Below are 16,036 nucleotides of genomic sequence, written 5' to 3' on the forward strand. Positions count from 1 at the left end.
ATTGTCTTGTTGATGACCCACTTTGTGTCAGATGAATGGTCTCATCGTGAGCTCAAGGTCAACTCAATGATCTATAAGGTGCCCAGGTTCTGTGGCCTGGACTTTTTTGTTTTCTCCAAGCATCTTTCCTTTGGCCTCATTTGGCAAAAAAAAACATCATTCCACAAGTTTTGTGGTTCATGTAGCTGCAACTTTGCAGTATAGCTTTTAGGACTGGATGTTAAAATCCTTTCAGAAGTCAGAACCACAGTGTTGTTGGACATGCAAGATCGGATCCAAGTTCCTCCACAGGAGTCTCTTTTGCAACTAATGACCTCAGGAGACTCAGGTCATTAGTTGACCTGAGTCAACTAATGACTCAGGTCAACTGAGTCTTTTATTCAGTATTTTATCAGTATTTTAGAAAATATGTTAAAGCCCCAGGCACCCCACAGAGGATATCCAGGCATTTTGGAGAAAAATTGTCCCTCAGCATTCATCATCAGCAGCATCGCTTCTGTCAGTTCTGTCATCTGAAACCTAAAGACTTCAACTTAAAGATTGATTGATTTGTTTATTTAGCTCTTAACAACAACCAGCCAGGAAGACCAAAGCACTTTATATTAAAACGACTACATGACAAAAGACAACATCCACACACAATCCTACATAGTATTAAAAGTCTTAAGTTTAGACGTAATAATACCCGGATCAGTAATGGAACGAAGATCCAGGGGAAGGTTACTCCAAATTATGGCTGCTGCCACAGAGACGGGACATTCACCCCAATATTTTAGCCTTGACCTTGGAGTGTTTGACAAAACTTGCTCGGACAATTAAATTTTTTGTATTCAGATTTTTTAACAACAAAGAAGAACCAGCACTCTTTCAGGTTTTTCCCAAGTGGTCACTGGGCTTTACTTGCCCCCCAGCTAACAAGCTAAGTGTTGCTTGTTATTTCAAGGGTTTTTATACACCAGAAACAGTGATACCAAAGATGGGTTCATAGGTATTGCATTAAACTTGGAACAAGGCTGTACCGACCAACCACGTCATCTTCACACGCTCTTGCAGCTCCCTGTTGTGCACCTCTGCAGAACCAACGCACCACCTTGCACTCAAAATGTTCTGTTTGGACAGTGTTCTTGGTTTATCAAGTTTTCAGAGGGAAAACCGACCTTTGTTCTGGATTGTGGGCCTCTTGGCCACATCACTTGGAACTAAGATTCACTGAAGTTTGAAATGTTTTTCTCTCTTCAGAAGCGCGGCTGATACCAGCACCAGCAGAGGTCACGACCAAGACCCCCATGTCCGGCGGGTCTTCCCCAACGTCACCTTTCACCAGCACCACTTTGACCTCCACAGCAACCAAAGGCAACCCAGTCCACAGGTCCAACGACAACGGCGGCGCCGCCTTGGGCAGCAGCACCACCACCACCACCACACAGGCCCTGCTGACCAGCCTGAGCAGTCCCACTGACAACACCACAGCAGCCCTGAAGGAGGTCTCATGGACGCAGTTCAACATCATCATCCTGGCCGTCATCATCCTGGTGGTGCTGCTGCTGCTGGGCTTCGTGGGAGGCGTGTACACCTACCGGGAGTACCAGAACCGCAAGCTCAACGCCCCCTTCTGGACCATCGAGCTGAAGGAAGACAACATCAGCTTCAGCAGCTACCATGACAGCATCCCCAACGCCGACGTGTCCGGCCTGCTGGAGGACGAGGCCACAGAGGTGGCACCCAACGGTCAGCTGGCGCTTACCACACAGGCAAACAACTACAAGGCTTAACGCCGCCATTCAGCCCCAAATCAGACTCTTAGATTTACAGATGACATGAAGCTGCTGGAACATACCAAATCTAAAGCTCCCTAATGTCTGACCCTCTCCCCTGGAGAAATGGCCCCTCTTTGCAAACTGACAGAAAGGACAAAGACGGTGTCCGAGATCAGAGAAATGGATACAAAGTTCCCACCTGAGAGAGAAAGCCCTATTTGATATATTTTGATTGTGAAATGGATGAACAGTGAAAAGGCTTCCAAAAAGAATGTGATTTATTGTGATCAGGAGCCTGCAGGGGGCGCTGTTGTTCTGTAAACTGGAATATTGTGACAGGTGCAAAGCATACACCTGTTGGCTGATGTTCCTGAACCCAATGAGAGGACTTATGGGAGCCTAGCATTTCATAGATATATATATATATTTTATTTTATTTTTTTTTATGGACTCTGGGCAGTTTAAGTTAAACTCAGATTACTTTTAGACGATCCTAATTGAGACGATTGTTATTTAATGAATTATTTTTATTCTGTTCTTATTTATTTGTTGACGTTTCATTCTTGGGAGAAAATGCTGCACATTTCCAATGTGTAGTCCTCCATGGTGTTTTTTATCCGGTGTGCTGTTGAACGGTATTTTTTACTCGCCCAAACATGTTTCCATGTACAGGAGAAAGTCTGAATGAAGTGACCTCACCTTTTTGTTTTATAGCTTCCTGTCTTTTGTTAAAGTGTATCAGCTCACTCCAACGCGTGCAAGATTAGTGTTTCTCTTAAAAAAACAGCAATCACCTTTTTTTTTTTTATAAGGTCCACTTCACTGCTGGGGAAGTGACACATCTTGGGCTTGCGTAAAATGCCATAAAATTGTAATCTTATCTGCTCTTTGCTGTCTACCTCAGCAAAGGTTTGAAAAAAAAACAACAAACAAACAAAAAACAAAAGACTTCATAAAAATGGCTCACAGTTATGTGGAGGGTGTGTGGTGTGACTCAGATGACAAGGCCATTTGATGTTTGAAACATGAACACAACTCCAGTGTTGATCCTGTTGTTATGGAGCCTGCTGCTTCCTCTGACCACTTCCAGCCGTGTTGCATCAGCGGGAGCAGTGAGCTGTGAAACCAGGCCGGTCACTGCCGGATCCCGGTCGGGGATCTGAGGGACCTGCTGTTATTTGGGCCAGCGCTGGCCGGACGCCCTTCTTTTTGTTCTGGTGAACGAGTAAAAGCTAATCATGGAAGTAACTCCTCAGGTACCGGCTCTCTCTCCCTAATGTGATCACTGTAAATACAATTCTTAATGTACAGATGAATGTGAATAGTAGCACGATTATTGTACAGGTAGGATACTGTGTGTGCACTGTCACTCAACAAGCGCTGACCCTCTCTGGGCGTGATGTTGCTGTCAGCTTTTTCTATTGTTTTTATTTCCTACTTTGCCACATAGACGGTGGGAGGACTGAGAGCGCCCAGAAATCAGAACTGCAACAACCCAAACTGTGTAAATAAGACCTGCAACTCAGAGCTCAACTCTCAAATAAAAATGAGTTTAACTGTTTCACTTGTGTTTCTCCTAGTATTCCAATTTAAATCCCTCATTTACATTCACTCCATACATTACTAGATAAACATGTGACATTGCTTATTTGCAAACAAACTATCCAATCAGCCAATCAGATGTCAGTATGCCAATATACCCATGGAGATGTGCTGCTGGGAATGACATGCTGACTGAAAATCACAATGAGGAAGAACGATTTCAATTTGAAAACCTGAATGTGGAAAAGTTGTTGGTGCCAGAAACGCTGGTCTGAGAAACTGCTGATCTTCTGGGAATTAATGCACAAACATTTGTGGTTTACAGTAAACGATGATCCGAAAAATGGGAAATTTCCAGTAAGCAGACATCAGGAGGAGAAACTAAAAGCACTTTATTGGTGATGAGGATGGGGTTGCTGGTTTGAGATGATGGGATGCAGCGTGCCAACTGGGAACATGTGGAACCTTGAATCAGGAGGACTGCAGCTGACCACGCTCTGCACGGAGCAGAGGACAGGAAGTGGAGCTTTCACTTCTCTAACACTTACTATAATGAAACACCAACAGATTGGAAATAGATGTCAGGTCTTGATTTCAGCCACAACTTTCAGCTGGTGTTTTATTAGACCTCTATCTAACCAGGTGAGTCATTAAGAATGAATTTTTAGACTTTTTAACCACAAATTCCATGTAACTTACTAAAAGTGAGTGTTGATAGCAATTTGATGAACACTGATTTAAGTCTACTATTTTCAATTAAATCCCATGTTTGCATTTGCAGTGTAAGAACATCTGTTTGTATGTTTCTCTGTTGGAGGCGTTTACAGTAGGTCACTTCCTGCTGGAGATTAGCTCACCGAGTTCTTTGTGTTTTTGTTAGAACAGTGACACAGAAATGGAAACACGTTGTCCTTAGATAACAAGATGTGATTTAGAGTGGTTCCTTTATTAAATTCCTGTGAAATTCTTATTTTCCATTTTAATTTTCCTTTATGATGCTGATTCTATATGTGTTTTTTCTTCTCTGTCTTCCTCAGCCCCGTTTTCCCCATCCCCTCCTATTATTCTTATTCTTTTGAGTATTCTTCATTGTCAAGCCGCCAAAGTGGAGAGTGTGATTGCAGAAGGGGGTGCTTCTCGTTTCAGGTAATAAATCACAGGGGCTTTTTTTTCTGTCCAAACAGACAAGTAGCCTATCAGAGTCAAGAACCTGTTTCTAGAGCTTTAGCGTCTTTTCTTTACATTGATTTTCAATCTGAGCGTTGTCTACCAATCGCCTGAGAGCAGCTCTTCGAGGTGACTGGACTTCTTTCTTTCCTGGGAAACTGTCTGGCTCATTCCTTCTGGACAATCCCAAATAATTTGAAGTTTGAAGTGTGTTGACGAATGTGGGCCCTGGGGAGTTTGTATTTTTAATTTTTTTTTCATTTTGCGTCATTCATCACATGTGGCCAGTGAATCTCTCAGCAAACGCTGGCTGACGTCAAGAACGGCTTGCTGAAAGCAGCAACTTTTTACTTCTGTTTTCAAAGTGGACAGATGTTTTAGATGCGTAAAACAATCACTGCTAAACAAAGTGATTCCTGCCTGTCAGTTTCTTTTACATTTACTATACAATGGTGGAATTTATAATTGATATTGATATTTTACTTTCATGGACTTGGACATTTTTTAAAACAATTTTTTAAAACAAAAAAAATAATGCTGCCAGTTCTCCTGGTGCTTCACTCGCATTTTCCAAATCGTCGTACCAGAAGGTTTTCAGAGGAGTATTTTGTTGCTGAGTCTAACCCTCTGCATCATTTAAACATAACCAGGCACTCAACTAAAAGGCTGACTTTTAATTTACACGTGTTATATCTGTTATTTGTTTAAACATAGCGTACCTCAAAATATCACAAAAGTACTTCATAACACAGTTTGATTCATTCTGTTGGTTTGAAATGTTTAATAGCAAACAGTTTGAAATCATTAAAATGGGCTTTTTACAAGGAGAAACTCACATCTCAGATGTGAATAATCCAGTTATTACTTGTCATTTGTTTAACTTTGAATTGAACACAATGTTTATTTTTATTTTATTTTGTTTATTTTTTATTTTTTACTTTTGAGGTATTTGTAAGAATGTTATTTTGAATGGGAGTTGTATGGTGCATACAGTGACATCACAAAATGTGTCCCAGAGGATGTCTTGGAGGATGAACAGTGAGCGTATCCATGGCGACGTGTACTGGAATACCAGAGGAAGAAAGTATCAGAAGCGGTTATTAATGGAAGATAGAGAGAACTACTTGGTGTTATCTACGAAACACAACCAGCAGAAATGTGTCTGTGGGTTAAGCAAAGGAAAACACATGCTAATACCAGCAGGGTAAGAATGCTCTTTTTATTTAACTTTTGGCAAAAAAAAAAAAAACAGCAAAACAACCTTCCAACTCATTGCTGTAAGTCACAAATTGACAGGCATCCAGTGTGCCAAAAACAATAATTTACTGTGTAATTCCTGTAAAAACAAGTTACAGGAGTTACTGTGAAACAATATTTTGTAAATCTATGTGTGTGGATTAGAATATGAAACCAATATATAAACCAACTCAGTAAGACCTCATGTGAGCAGGCAGGAACATGGAGTTGTTTTTGGAAGTCTTATGCTTTCATGGCAGCCAGAATATCTTTGTTCATGGGTTTTGGAAATATGATATATGTGCACTAATGTTGCACCGGGCACTTGAACATTAAATAACACGTATACAAATGTGTTGTTAAATGCTTTGGGAGAATGGTTCTCCACAAATATTTCACAGAGATTGTTATTATTTTCATATTAAGGTTGACTGAACAACCCAAGTCAAGACCAGGACATACTGCAGCTGGGAATCACCCGAAAGATTAAGTCAGGGATGCCTGCAACATTTGGCTAAAATGAGGCCTTACAAAAGACCCAAAGAAGAGAACCCTTGATGTCTATAACTATAAAACGGCGAATTCCGCCTCTGCCCCACAAACATGAATAATTGGATCGGAATAAATGTCCACTGTGTGAAATGAGAGAGTAGTTCATTTTCTTTATAATAAACGGTATTTTTAGAAGCTAATTAGTGTGAATCTGCAGGAACTGGCAAATGTGTCTTCAGTAAGAACAGTTGGAGTGTCTTTGCTCTGTTTATGGGGATGTTCTTACCAAGCGCATATGTTTTATACATTCCAACCAGGCAGATTTTTTTTTACATACTCCGGGAACATCAAAGCCCTCAGAAACAGGAAGTTCTGGTGTAATTTTCTACTCTGGGTGAAACTCATTTTTAATCGAGACTCTTTTCAATGGAGCGCGGCTTTCAACGTGGGCGAAAAGTGCAGATAAATGGAGGTTGTGCCAGGCAGTCGGGACTTGGTCCGCGAATAGGAACACACAAGACATGGAGGAGGAGAACAGCTGCCGGTGTGACTACGAGGGAGGAGCGGAGGCAGAGGCAGAGTCATGCCTTCTGTGCCAGAAGAGCCGACACATTCAGCTCCATAGGGAAAGGCACCGACGACGGATGGCCCAGTTTGTGGCAGCGGCGCTCCTTCTGCTGCTTTGCGGAATTCTGGCGGTATTCCTTACGCTCAGACTAGAGAGGCCGTGCGACTGTGCTACTGACAGTCAGGTAATTGTTCATATTTAATCTATTCTCAGCCGCTGTTGTGTACCGCGTTTGAAAGTATTATTGTTCAAGAAGCTGCTGACAGTGGAGCAGGGTGCAAACTTGAGTTTTTCCAAAGTGCGCAACTGGTGAACAAGCTCTGCCAGCAGGGAGGTCAGGGTGTGCCCTCGTGCAGAATGAATATGGTTTATATATGTATTAAATTAGTTAATATAGGCCGCTTTTTGCCAGCTCCACTCTGACAGAGGAACTTCACCTAGCACAAACTTTCTCTACATGCACGTGCTGGTTGTAGATGTGGGTTGTTATGACTTTGCAACAACATGCGCGCGTGGAGTGCGCCTCACGGAGCCGTGTTAGCCGAGAGAAAAGGCAATTCAGCCCACAGTAAAAGTACCGAGTTTCCTCACTCTCTCCTCATTGTCGGTCTCTATGGCGTATGTTTAATCTTTTTTTTTTCGTCTTTGTTGTTATCCTTGTAGTAGATCTTACAGCATGCCTCACACTGAGATGGTGCCACATTTATTTGGTTTATGGATTTTGTGGCTTGGGCAGCTCTGTTGATAACGTGCCCATTAAGAATCCTCTCTGCCAATGCCTGACAGCATTTGGTGAAGGCAGTGTGATGATGTGGTGTGTGGTGGGGGTTGGGGGGGGCGGGGGTAGTATGTGCCTTTCTGGATAAACAAGGTTTGCCATCATTTGAAACAATCTCAGTGCAGATGTGGAGATGTGATCCTGTAACCTGCAATAACATAAAAGAGCAGAGACCAAGTTGGTCAACATACGAGTTTCTGGGGTGACCAAACAAAACTACATTTGCTTATTTATTACTAATCCTGATTGAGGAATAAGATGGCATCCCTCAGTACCATGTGACCAAGCTGATGATCAGCAGGATGACAGGTGCTGGACTGCTGCAGTTACTGTACGCTTTTCTGACATTCTGCTGAGTTTCCTGTTTGCTAAGTGAATAAATTCAGTAAGCCAACATGTGTTGTATCTTTAAACTTCAATCATCCAATCATATAAATGTTTCCCAGTCATGAGCATAATATGTTGTTTAACATTGGTAGAGTGGGTTTGACAAGCTGTTCACACAACCAACAAACCCTTTAAACATGGCACCATTTAAAGGTAGACTGATATAACATGTTGTTTTTGGGACATAAATTCTCATTCAAGCGGTAGACCGTTACGCCCCAATCAGGCTTTAACTGGCCTTTGCTGATTTCTGGTTTTCTTTGAGGTCTGACCTGTTAGTCTGGATTTTAACCAAACCCTGTTTTCTCTCCAAGCACTACAAAGCAAACAGATTCAGATTTGTGTAAACGTTATTTTATTTTACCACTTAACGTAAGAAACTTTGGCTCCAAAACAAGGAGTCTGGTTCTACTACAACTTGCTTGATTTTTTTTCTTCTATTTTTGGTGAATCCAACAGAAAGTTTCATGTTTACTTATGTATCCCCTTTAAGGCATACATAATCTATTGGCTAATTCCTGAGCAAAAATAAAAAATAGAGCAGATTAGACATAAAGTTAGACAAGCAAGGCCTAAATATTTTTGGACATGTGCAAAGCAGGGATTGTGAAAATATTAGACAAAAGTTTATGTTTTATGTTTATGAAACTGTCAGTGGATTAGAAATAGAGGGAAACCACTGAAAAGGTTCATGGAAGACAGTGCAGGTGGATCTGCTTTGTTAAAATAATTCCATGCTGCTAAAAACATGATGGAATTCTGTAAAAAGTCCAGGAAAACTAGACTCCATTCTTGTTCCATTTTTGTAACACATTAAAAGCAGGCAGGCTTCTATAGGAGCCAAGTATTCCACCCAGAGTTTTCTTATTCAAACCATATTCGCCTGGTATAAGGTGCTGGGTTGAAATAATAAAGGTTTAGACTTATTGGTCATTCGGCTGCAGGGCACAACTTCAACAACATTCACGTAAGCTATTTTTAGTTCAGACCCTGCATGTTTTACAAGTCAAACTGCAGCTGTACTTTAGCATCATAAGCTAGCTGCAGTGTGATTGGTCAGGTTTTAAATAGAACCGCCTGTTTCACAACCACAGGATCCTTTTAGCGCCAATTTAGAAATCAATTCTTTTTTCCTGTTTTAACAAAGTCTGTGTTTGTTTTTTTTCTTGCAGACCAAGTCTGAGTCTGACAGCCAGTCATCAGGTAAATGTGTTGCTTGGCGAGAGGTTGATGCTGAAGTCGTTTTTTGTTTTACACATCATTTGTTAAAGGTGAAATATTTTGTATCTTTGTCTTAGGTGTTGCTGAAAAGCTGCAACAACCTCAAAGTGCACAGAGGCTTCCGAGCGCCATGTTGACAGGTAATGATGTTCTACAGGCTTATACGTGAGGGAAGGAGGACTTTTCTGGGTTTCCGTTTGTAAGGAGGCCTGGCGTCCCTGACACTGACTCTTCAGCTTTTCTCTTATTTATTGGCCTCTCCCCACTTCACTGTGCCTGATAAGGATCTATTCTAGTATTAATAATAAAGTGTCTTAACACAACCCAGCCCAGACATGATTGTCTTACAGAATAACACTGAAATATTGAGGTAATGTATTCTGGAGCTTATCTAGGTCATGTCGTGCCTACTGACATACACACATATGTGTTTAGGAAATGTCTCCAGAAATTAACTTCTTATTTTTGGGAAAGTCCCATTCGACCATTTATAAAGCATGTAGGTTGCAGCTGGGCCACGTTCCTCCCACCCTAGGAATCTGCTAAGTTAGTTTATTTTCAGCCAGATACTACACAGTCAACACTTAAAACTATCCCTCCATGTTTCACTCTCTTCCAGTGATATGGAACAAAAGAATAAGACAGTAAGATAATAAAGGCATGAAATTATGAGTTTAATTACATATTCTAGTAAAAGTTTCAGAGGCCCATACCCCCCTCGTCTCAGCTACTTTAAGGGTTCGATATGCTGAAGTGAGTGGATCTTTATCAGTGTTAGCACAGCACCACTGAGTGTTTATCTCCCTATAAGCTTAACACTCAGACAAGCTACTGTCAGATCATCCGATGGTAGCCAGTCAGAACCCCTCCTCCTGGTTCTGATTGGTCGTTTTTGCATTTCTTCAGACAGTAATAGTAGCTTATGGAGTAGGTAGAGGACATCTATCTTTTCATAGATTATCTGTCTCATGCTATACTGTCATGGCATGGCGACAGTTTAAACAAATATGTAAAAAACATATACTTTACTGCAGCTTTAAGAAAACAGCAGTGGTGCCTGCCTATTTTTTCTGATACCATGACAGCCATTGAGCTGGATGACCACACTAGATATGCTTCAGCATCATGTACATAAAACCAGTAGTGTAATGGAAGTATAACTAGTAGAAACCAGATAATATTGAGTTTGATCTTATTGAACCTTTTGCTCTTGGTTGCCAATGGAGTCCTGTTCTTTCCTTTGACTCTTCCTAAATTTTGCATGAAATATTAGATGTTTTACAGCAAGAAGAAAGATCTCCAATCCTAACTTGTGTTTCTGTCTGCACTTTCAGCTCCATATGGTAACAACACGAATGGAAGATATCTTCTTTGGCAACACACATTAGGGGAGGCGCACATTGATGGAGGTTTCAGTTACTCCAACGGGAGTCTGACGGTGCCCAGAAAGGGCCTCTACAGAGTCTTCCTGCAGGCCCTCTATGATGTTGAGAGCAGTGACTGTGGTGGTTCAACTTTCCTGGTGCTCTCTAGCTGGTTGTATGTCTTCAGACAAGGTGATGGAAAGGACCGACCGCTCCTGACAGCAGTGGATACAGTGGCTTGCAAGCACACTGTAAAAAAATCTCTCTTCACATCTGGCATATTTAAGCTGGATATTAATGACAAATTACATGTAACGTCTTCTCATCCAAACCTTATGCGTAAAAATGATTTCCAGTCATTCTTTGGCGCTCAGCTCGTGTTCGATGATTGGTCAGTTAGTGGCTCCTGAGTCCAACGATGCAGTTGCTTCAATAAAGGTTGAACGCACCAGTGCAGGTTTATACTTTAACTAGTCCACCTCTGTAGCGCCGAGTAGAACCTTCTCAGCAGCAGGTTAGCTTCCTTTCGACATTTTCTTTTCACTAACAGCTGCCACAACACTGATGCAATTAAACTACACTAATCAGTAACAATTTATTTGAAGTGTGCATAACACTGACATGACACTGTCTCAAACACAACACGACACCTGTTATGGAGTCTTTATGACTGCTGTCATGAAGTGTCAGTTGGTAAATAATTGTACTAAAAATAGAATGTAAAATCCATTAAAAGTGTCATTATTTACCAAACGACACTTCGTGACCATAACCATTCATGTTCGTAACTGGTGTTACGAATAAAGCGTTACCCACTAATCTAATATGTCAACTTTACAGCGCATTCCATTCTGTGTTAAATCTCCTACTATATTTTATATTTTACATTTATTATATCACATATTATGCTGGGATAAAATATTTTTCTGTTTCTAGAAAGCTTTTAATTTATTCTAATTTAACATAAAGGGACATGTATTATTGGGCTTGCATCAGGCTGGGAGTTATTTTATTTTGTTTTTTTTGTTATTGTTTACTATAAGTCTGGAGTCTTGAAGTGACTCACTGGCCACTTGTCATGAAGCAAGTAGCCAAGGGGGATTTGTTTTTGCCTTGTACACGTGGTGAATGTCTCATTAAGCATTCATTTTTATGACATGATTTATGACAAGCATGACTTTGTTTATTTTTAGTAGCAAATGTGTACAAATAAATTAATTGCATAAATCTGATCTTTGCCATTGCCAGTTTTCTTACTATTGTTATTTATTTTAAAATGCAGCCCTGTGTTGGAGACAGTAATTTGACCAGGTCACATTCTATAGCTGCTACTGAAATGTGCAAGGTCAGGCAGTCTTTTAGAGCCAGCATAAAAGCTGTATAACACTTCATTTAGATGAAAAGACAGAAGATTTGAAGAGCCGGAGCTACATGTGAAACAGTTTTGTCTGCTGAAGCCACTTCTTTGATATTAGAAGTTGCTAAAGACCAGCAACAAACAGGGAGAACTTTGCTGGATGGAGAATGAAGACAGAAAGTTGTTCCACTAAAATCACAGTTTCTGCAGAGTAGCTCCATGCAAGGTTGACTGGATTTAACTCATCCGGGCTTCACAATTGAACAAAACACACATAAGGAATACTAAGCACAAAAATTAGATTGTCAAGCACAAAATGTCCCACTTCCACTGATCTCTGTCCTTAATCTACCAAAATATATTAGCACTCTTTAAGGTCCTGCTGTGTCAGCATGGTTTGTCTAACTGATGATGGGGGAAAAAAATGTAAACACATCTGATGGGTTCTGTGGAATGCTTTAGCCAGCGCTGTGTGAGCTGCCTGTTTGGACCTAAGGGCAGGTCCAAATTAGAAACCTGTTAAAATATTTATTTTGGCTTTTCACTTTGTTGTTGTTTTTTTTTTCTATTAAAGGTGCTGCTTGATAATGTGCTGAAATGATTGTTTGAATCACGGCTTCCAAGCTGCATTTCTGTATTCTTCAGCTAATTCTGTGATTTAACTCTTAAAATGCCATTGCTGTCTGTGAACTCTACAGTTGGGAGTGTGTATAGTGATGGTCAGGGGTTCTGCAATAAAGATGAATTCTAAAAATAACACACACACATCTGGTGCAACATGGCATCATTTCTCAGTTTGCCAGTTGAGGACCCAATGATCCCCCAAGGAAGCGTGTTGTTCTCAGGAAGAGAGCGTCAGTCTGGACGAAGGCAGCCACAAACTCAAAGGTCATGTGTAATTACAATAAACAGGAGCAACTGGTCTGGTTTACCAACGACAAAGAGTGCAGGAACCTCCAGCTGTCTTCATAAAGCTACATCAAGGCAGAATTTTTTAATAGAGGCTATAAAAAGTATTCACCCCCTTGGATGTTTTATTGCTTTTACAACTCAATCATGGTCAGTAAAATTATCCTTTTGAAAAACAAAAATACAACAGGACTTAAATATCAAAACGGAAACAGTTTTTTTTTCCAGAAATAATGACAAATAAAAATATGTAACATCAAATAAGTGATTGCATAAATATTCACCCCCTTTAAAATGGTCCAGCCAGGTGGTGCTAGTAGTGGAGATCATTTCAGTATAGTGAGTGTCTCCAGTGATTGTAGTACAAAGACAGCTGGTTCTGGTTCTGGTTCTGGAAGGTCCATTCACTGGTTCATCAGTATCCAGGCTAAGGTTATTGAATAAAAGTCAGTGGATGGACAGAAACATCCCCTGGAGTTCATTTCAATGAATCAAGACATGGAAGGAATCTGGTCAATGTGTAAACCTGCCTACATCAGGCTGTCCTCACAACCTGAGACCGTCAACAAGGAGACTGGAGAGAGGACACCATGTCACCATGACAATGCTGAAGAAGCTGCTCGCTTCAGCAGCTGATATGAAGAGACTCTGGATAACAGCTGTTGCCTGGGTTCTCCTCCAAAAATCACATAGATGTTGTGTTTTGTCAAACTGTTAAACATCATCAATCATTGCAGCAATATTTACAATAAAGATGCAAGTGTGACCTCAAACAACTTTTAATAGCAATACATACCAATATCAGATTACAGTTCAAACTATACTAAATGACTGTAAAGTTGTACTCAAAGGAGACTGAAATCAGAAGCACAGCAGAACCTCCAATTCCCTGCTGCTGGTCTCAAAGTTCTGTTCTAAAAGCTCTCACAACCTTCATCATCACAACCATTACTGTCAAGCATATCACCATCCTCTTCAGTAGCTGCAGCAATAACAGCAGATGGACACTGTAAAATATGCACATGTCAGAGGTCACCCACCGCTGAAAAGATACAATTCTGCAGGATGCAAGTGCATCGTCCTTTATACTTCATAAATATTCTGAGACACTCCCAGGTCTACCAGTATGGCAGATGTAGCTCAGAAGATTTTGCAGAAACACTAGTACTGTAATATTTTATTTCAGATTTTAAACTTTCATCATTCTCTTGACTATTTATGTGAAGATGTTTGTAAAGAGCTTCGGCTGTCTTGTTGTTAATGCCAATGTAAATCAGTAAAGGAAGTGGAAAAACGTTCTCTGCTCGGATGAGACCAAACGCTGCACATCACCAAAAACCCGTAAACATCCCCACTGTGAAGCATGGTGGTGGCAGGATCATGCTGCTTGGCAGCAGGTCTTGGAAGACGTGGTGAACCCTGAAACATGACACCGTGTCAGTCTCTGACGGCGAAGCCAGAACCTGCTTCTGTATTTCCTGTGGCGTTTCTCAGTTTCACATAGATGACAGCCTCCAGGGAAATAATGGCATTTTATGTTGGCACACTTCCTGTTCATTTACCAGAAACTAATAAATCACTTCATCCAATCAAAACATGCTCTTGTCATTGTTTTTGTCATCTTCTGCTCCACTTTTCTTGGCTACACACCGATTTCTGTTTGTTCAAAGAGTTGGGGATTTCCACACCTGTGTGTTTGATCTTTGCTGCAGTCAAAATGTACTTTATCCTCTTTAATATTTTTTCAACCGTCCATCCATTGTCTTACATGCTAATCCCCGGTGGGGTCGTGAGGGGTGCTGGTGCCTATCTCCAGAGGTCAACGGGCGAACGGCAGGGTCACCCTGACCAGTCTGCCACTCTATCACAGTAAAATATTTTTGTTTAAAGTTAATATTTCTGATTTTTGTCAAGCTTGAAATTTTGCCGCTCGCTAAACACATCTCAATGTTTGATAAAACTGAGAAAACCCAAACAGCTCTTTTCATGTTTTATTTATCTAGATTCAATCGATCCAAAAACCATCTCCATGGCAACACTGCAAAACTGCAGTTGACCAAAAGACATAACTCACATTTCTCGCAAAAGAAAACAACAAGAGAAAAAAACAACTTTCCACTTTGTGGACAGCACACGTCCACTCACAGCACAGCCTGGGGTCACTTCGCTGCTTCAGGACCTAAATGGCTTGCTGTAGTTTTATGCAGACCAATACACACCTGTGAGTGATTAAGAAAGGAACAAAATGGAGGTTTTAGAGAGGCTTAGTCAAAGTCTGGGCTTTGATCTGATTGAGATGCTCTGGCTGGGTCTTAAAGCGTCCGTAGGAATTTGTAAAGAATAGAAGAACACCATTCCTTTAGTCTTTACAAATTCCACTGTGATGTAGAAGACTCATTAGCAGTTCTGTTACTCTGAAGAGAACTGAACCTTTGGAGCCACTGACTTACCTAGTGTCTGTCTGTCTGTCTGTCTGTCCCTCTCTCTCTCTCTCTTTCTGTTTTTCTTTTTCTATTCTTTTAGATCCACCAAAGTCTCTAATCTAAATAGACTCTTCCTACTTGCACATTCTTCTGAACTGGGTCAGTTCAGAAGAATCTTTGCATATCCTGATTGTGAGCCTCCTCCTGTTACAGCTTATTTAAACATTGTGCAGCAGTGCACAGTTTTCCTGTAAGTGACTTGAAGGAGTTTTTAATACAAACTGGGCATTTGTAACAATGAAACCATAATGACAGGGTTTTTTAGTGGTGTGAGTTTTCAGTCTCCCATGGACAACAGCGAGTCAAACTGGATAGATTTCAAACACAGATTTTGAGTTCAGTCCCTATTTAAGAAAACCCCTGGCATTATGCAACACTTTCAGGAAACTTGATTTCTGCATTCTTGCATAAACTCTGTCAAATCATGCAGGGACAGGCCTGCATGTTCTATTCAGAGCAAAACCTGTGCATGAAGGAAGACCTTTAAAGCTTTTTTTAAAAAAATAAATAAATAAAATCAAACATTAGTACATGCAGACTTGTACATGCAGACTGCACAGCTTCATCTTCTTCTCCATGATAAGCTCGGTTCAGTCAGGAACACGCTCCTGGTGCTGTCAGGATTTTGAAACACTGATGCTTCTGTCAGCTCAGAGATCGTCCATAAGCTCTGATGTAAGACATCCTGTGCATTAATACACGCTAGAACCAAAAATTTTGACTTGTCTACTTGCAAATGAATTTGGACTAGAAAATCAATGCAAGGAAAAAAAAA

The 16,036-nt window shown here is 40.8% G+C and overlaps 2 protein-coding genes across 2 annotated transcripts in view; both read left to right on the forward strand.

The window, feature by feature from the left end:
- Positions 1–3,318, forward strand: part of si:ch211-158d24.2 (multiple epidermal growth factor-like domains protein 9) — a 32,520-nt gene extending 29,202 nt beyond the window's left edge. Inside the window, exon 6 of the mRNA XM_044110653.1 lies at positions 1,240–3,318. Within this exon, the coding sequence (XP_043966588.1) occupies positions 1,240–1,772 (533 nt within the window). The 3' untranslated portion in view covers positions 1,773–3,318. The remainder of the gene's footprint in view (positions 1–1,239) is intronic.
- Positions 3,319–6,500: 3,182 nt separating this feature from the next.
- LOC122827733 (tumor necrosis factor ligand superfamily member 15-like) lies at positions 6,501–11,744 on the forward strand. The gene is made up of 4 exons (XM_044110654.1): positions 6,501–6,946; positions 9,100–9,130; positions 9,226–9,288; positions 10,483–11,744. The coding sequence occupies exons 1-4, from the start codon at positions 6,716–6,718 to the stop codon at positions 10,920–10,922; spliced, it is 765 nt and encodes a 254-aa protein (XP_043966589.1). The 5' UTR covers positions 6,501–6,715; the 3' UTR covers positions 10,923–11,744.
- The last annotated feature ends 4,292 nt before the right edge of the window (positions 11,745–16,036 follow it).

Source organism: Gambusia affinis, linkage group LG03 (assembly GCF_019740435.1).
Source record: "Gambusia affinis linkage group LG03, SWU_Gaff_1.0, whole genome shotgun sequence".
Lineage (NCBI taxonomy): Eukaryota > Metazoa > Chordata > Actinopteri > Cyprinodontiformes > Poeciliidae > Gambusia > Gambusia affinis.

Coding starts and splice junctions, on each gene's coding strand:
- LOC122827733 (XM_044110654.1), top strand. CDS start 6,716: ATGGAGGAGGAGAACAGCTGCCGGTGTGACTACGAGGGAGGAGCGGAG. Junction 6,947..9,099: donor ACTGTGCTACTGACAGTCAG/GTAATTGTTCAT, acceptor TTTTTCTTGCAG/ACCAAGTCTGAGTCTGACAG. Junction 9,289..10,482: donor TCCGAGCGCCATGTTGACAG/GTAATGATGTTC, acceptor CTGCACTTTCAG/CTCCATATGGTAACAACACG.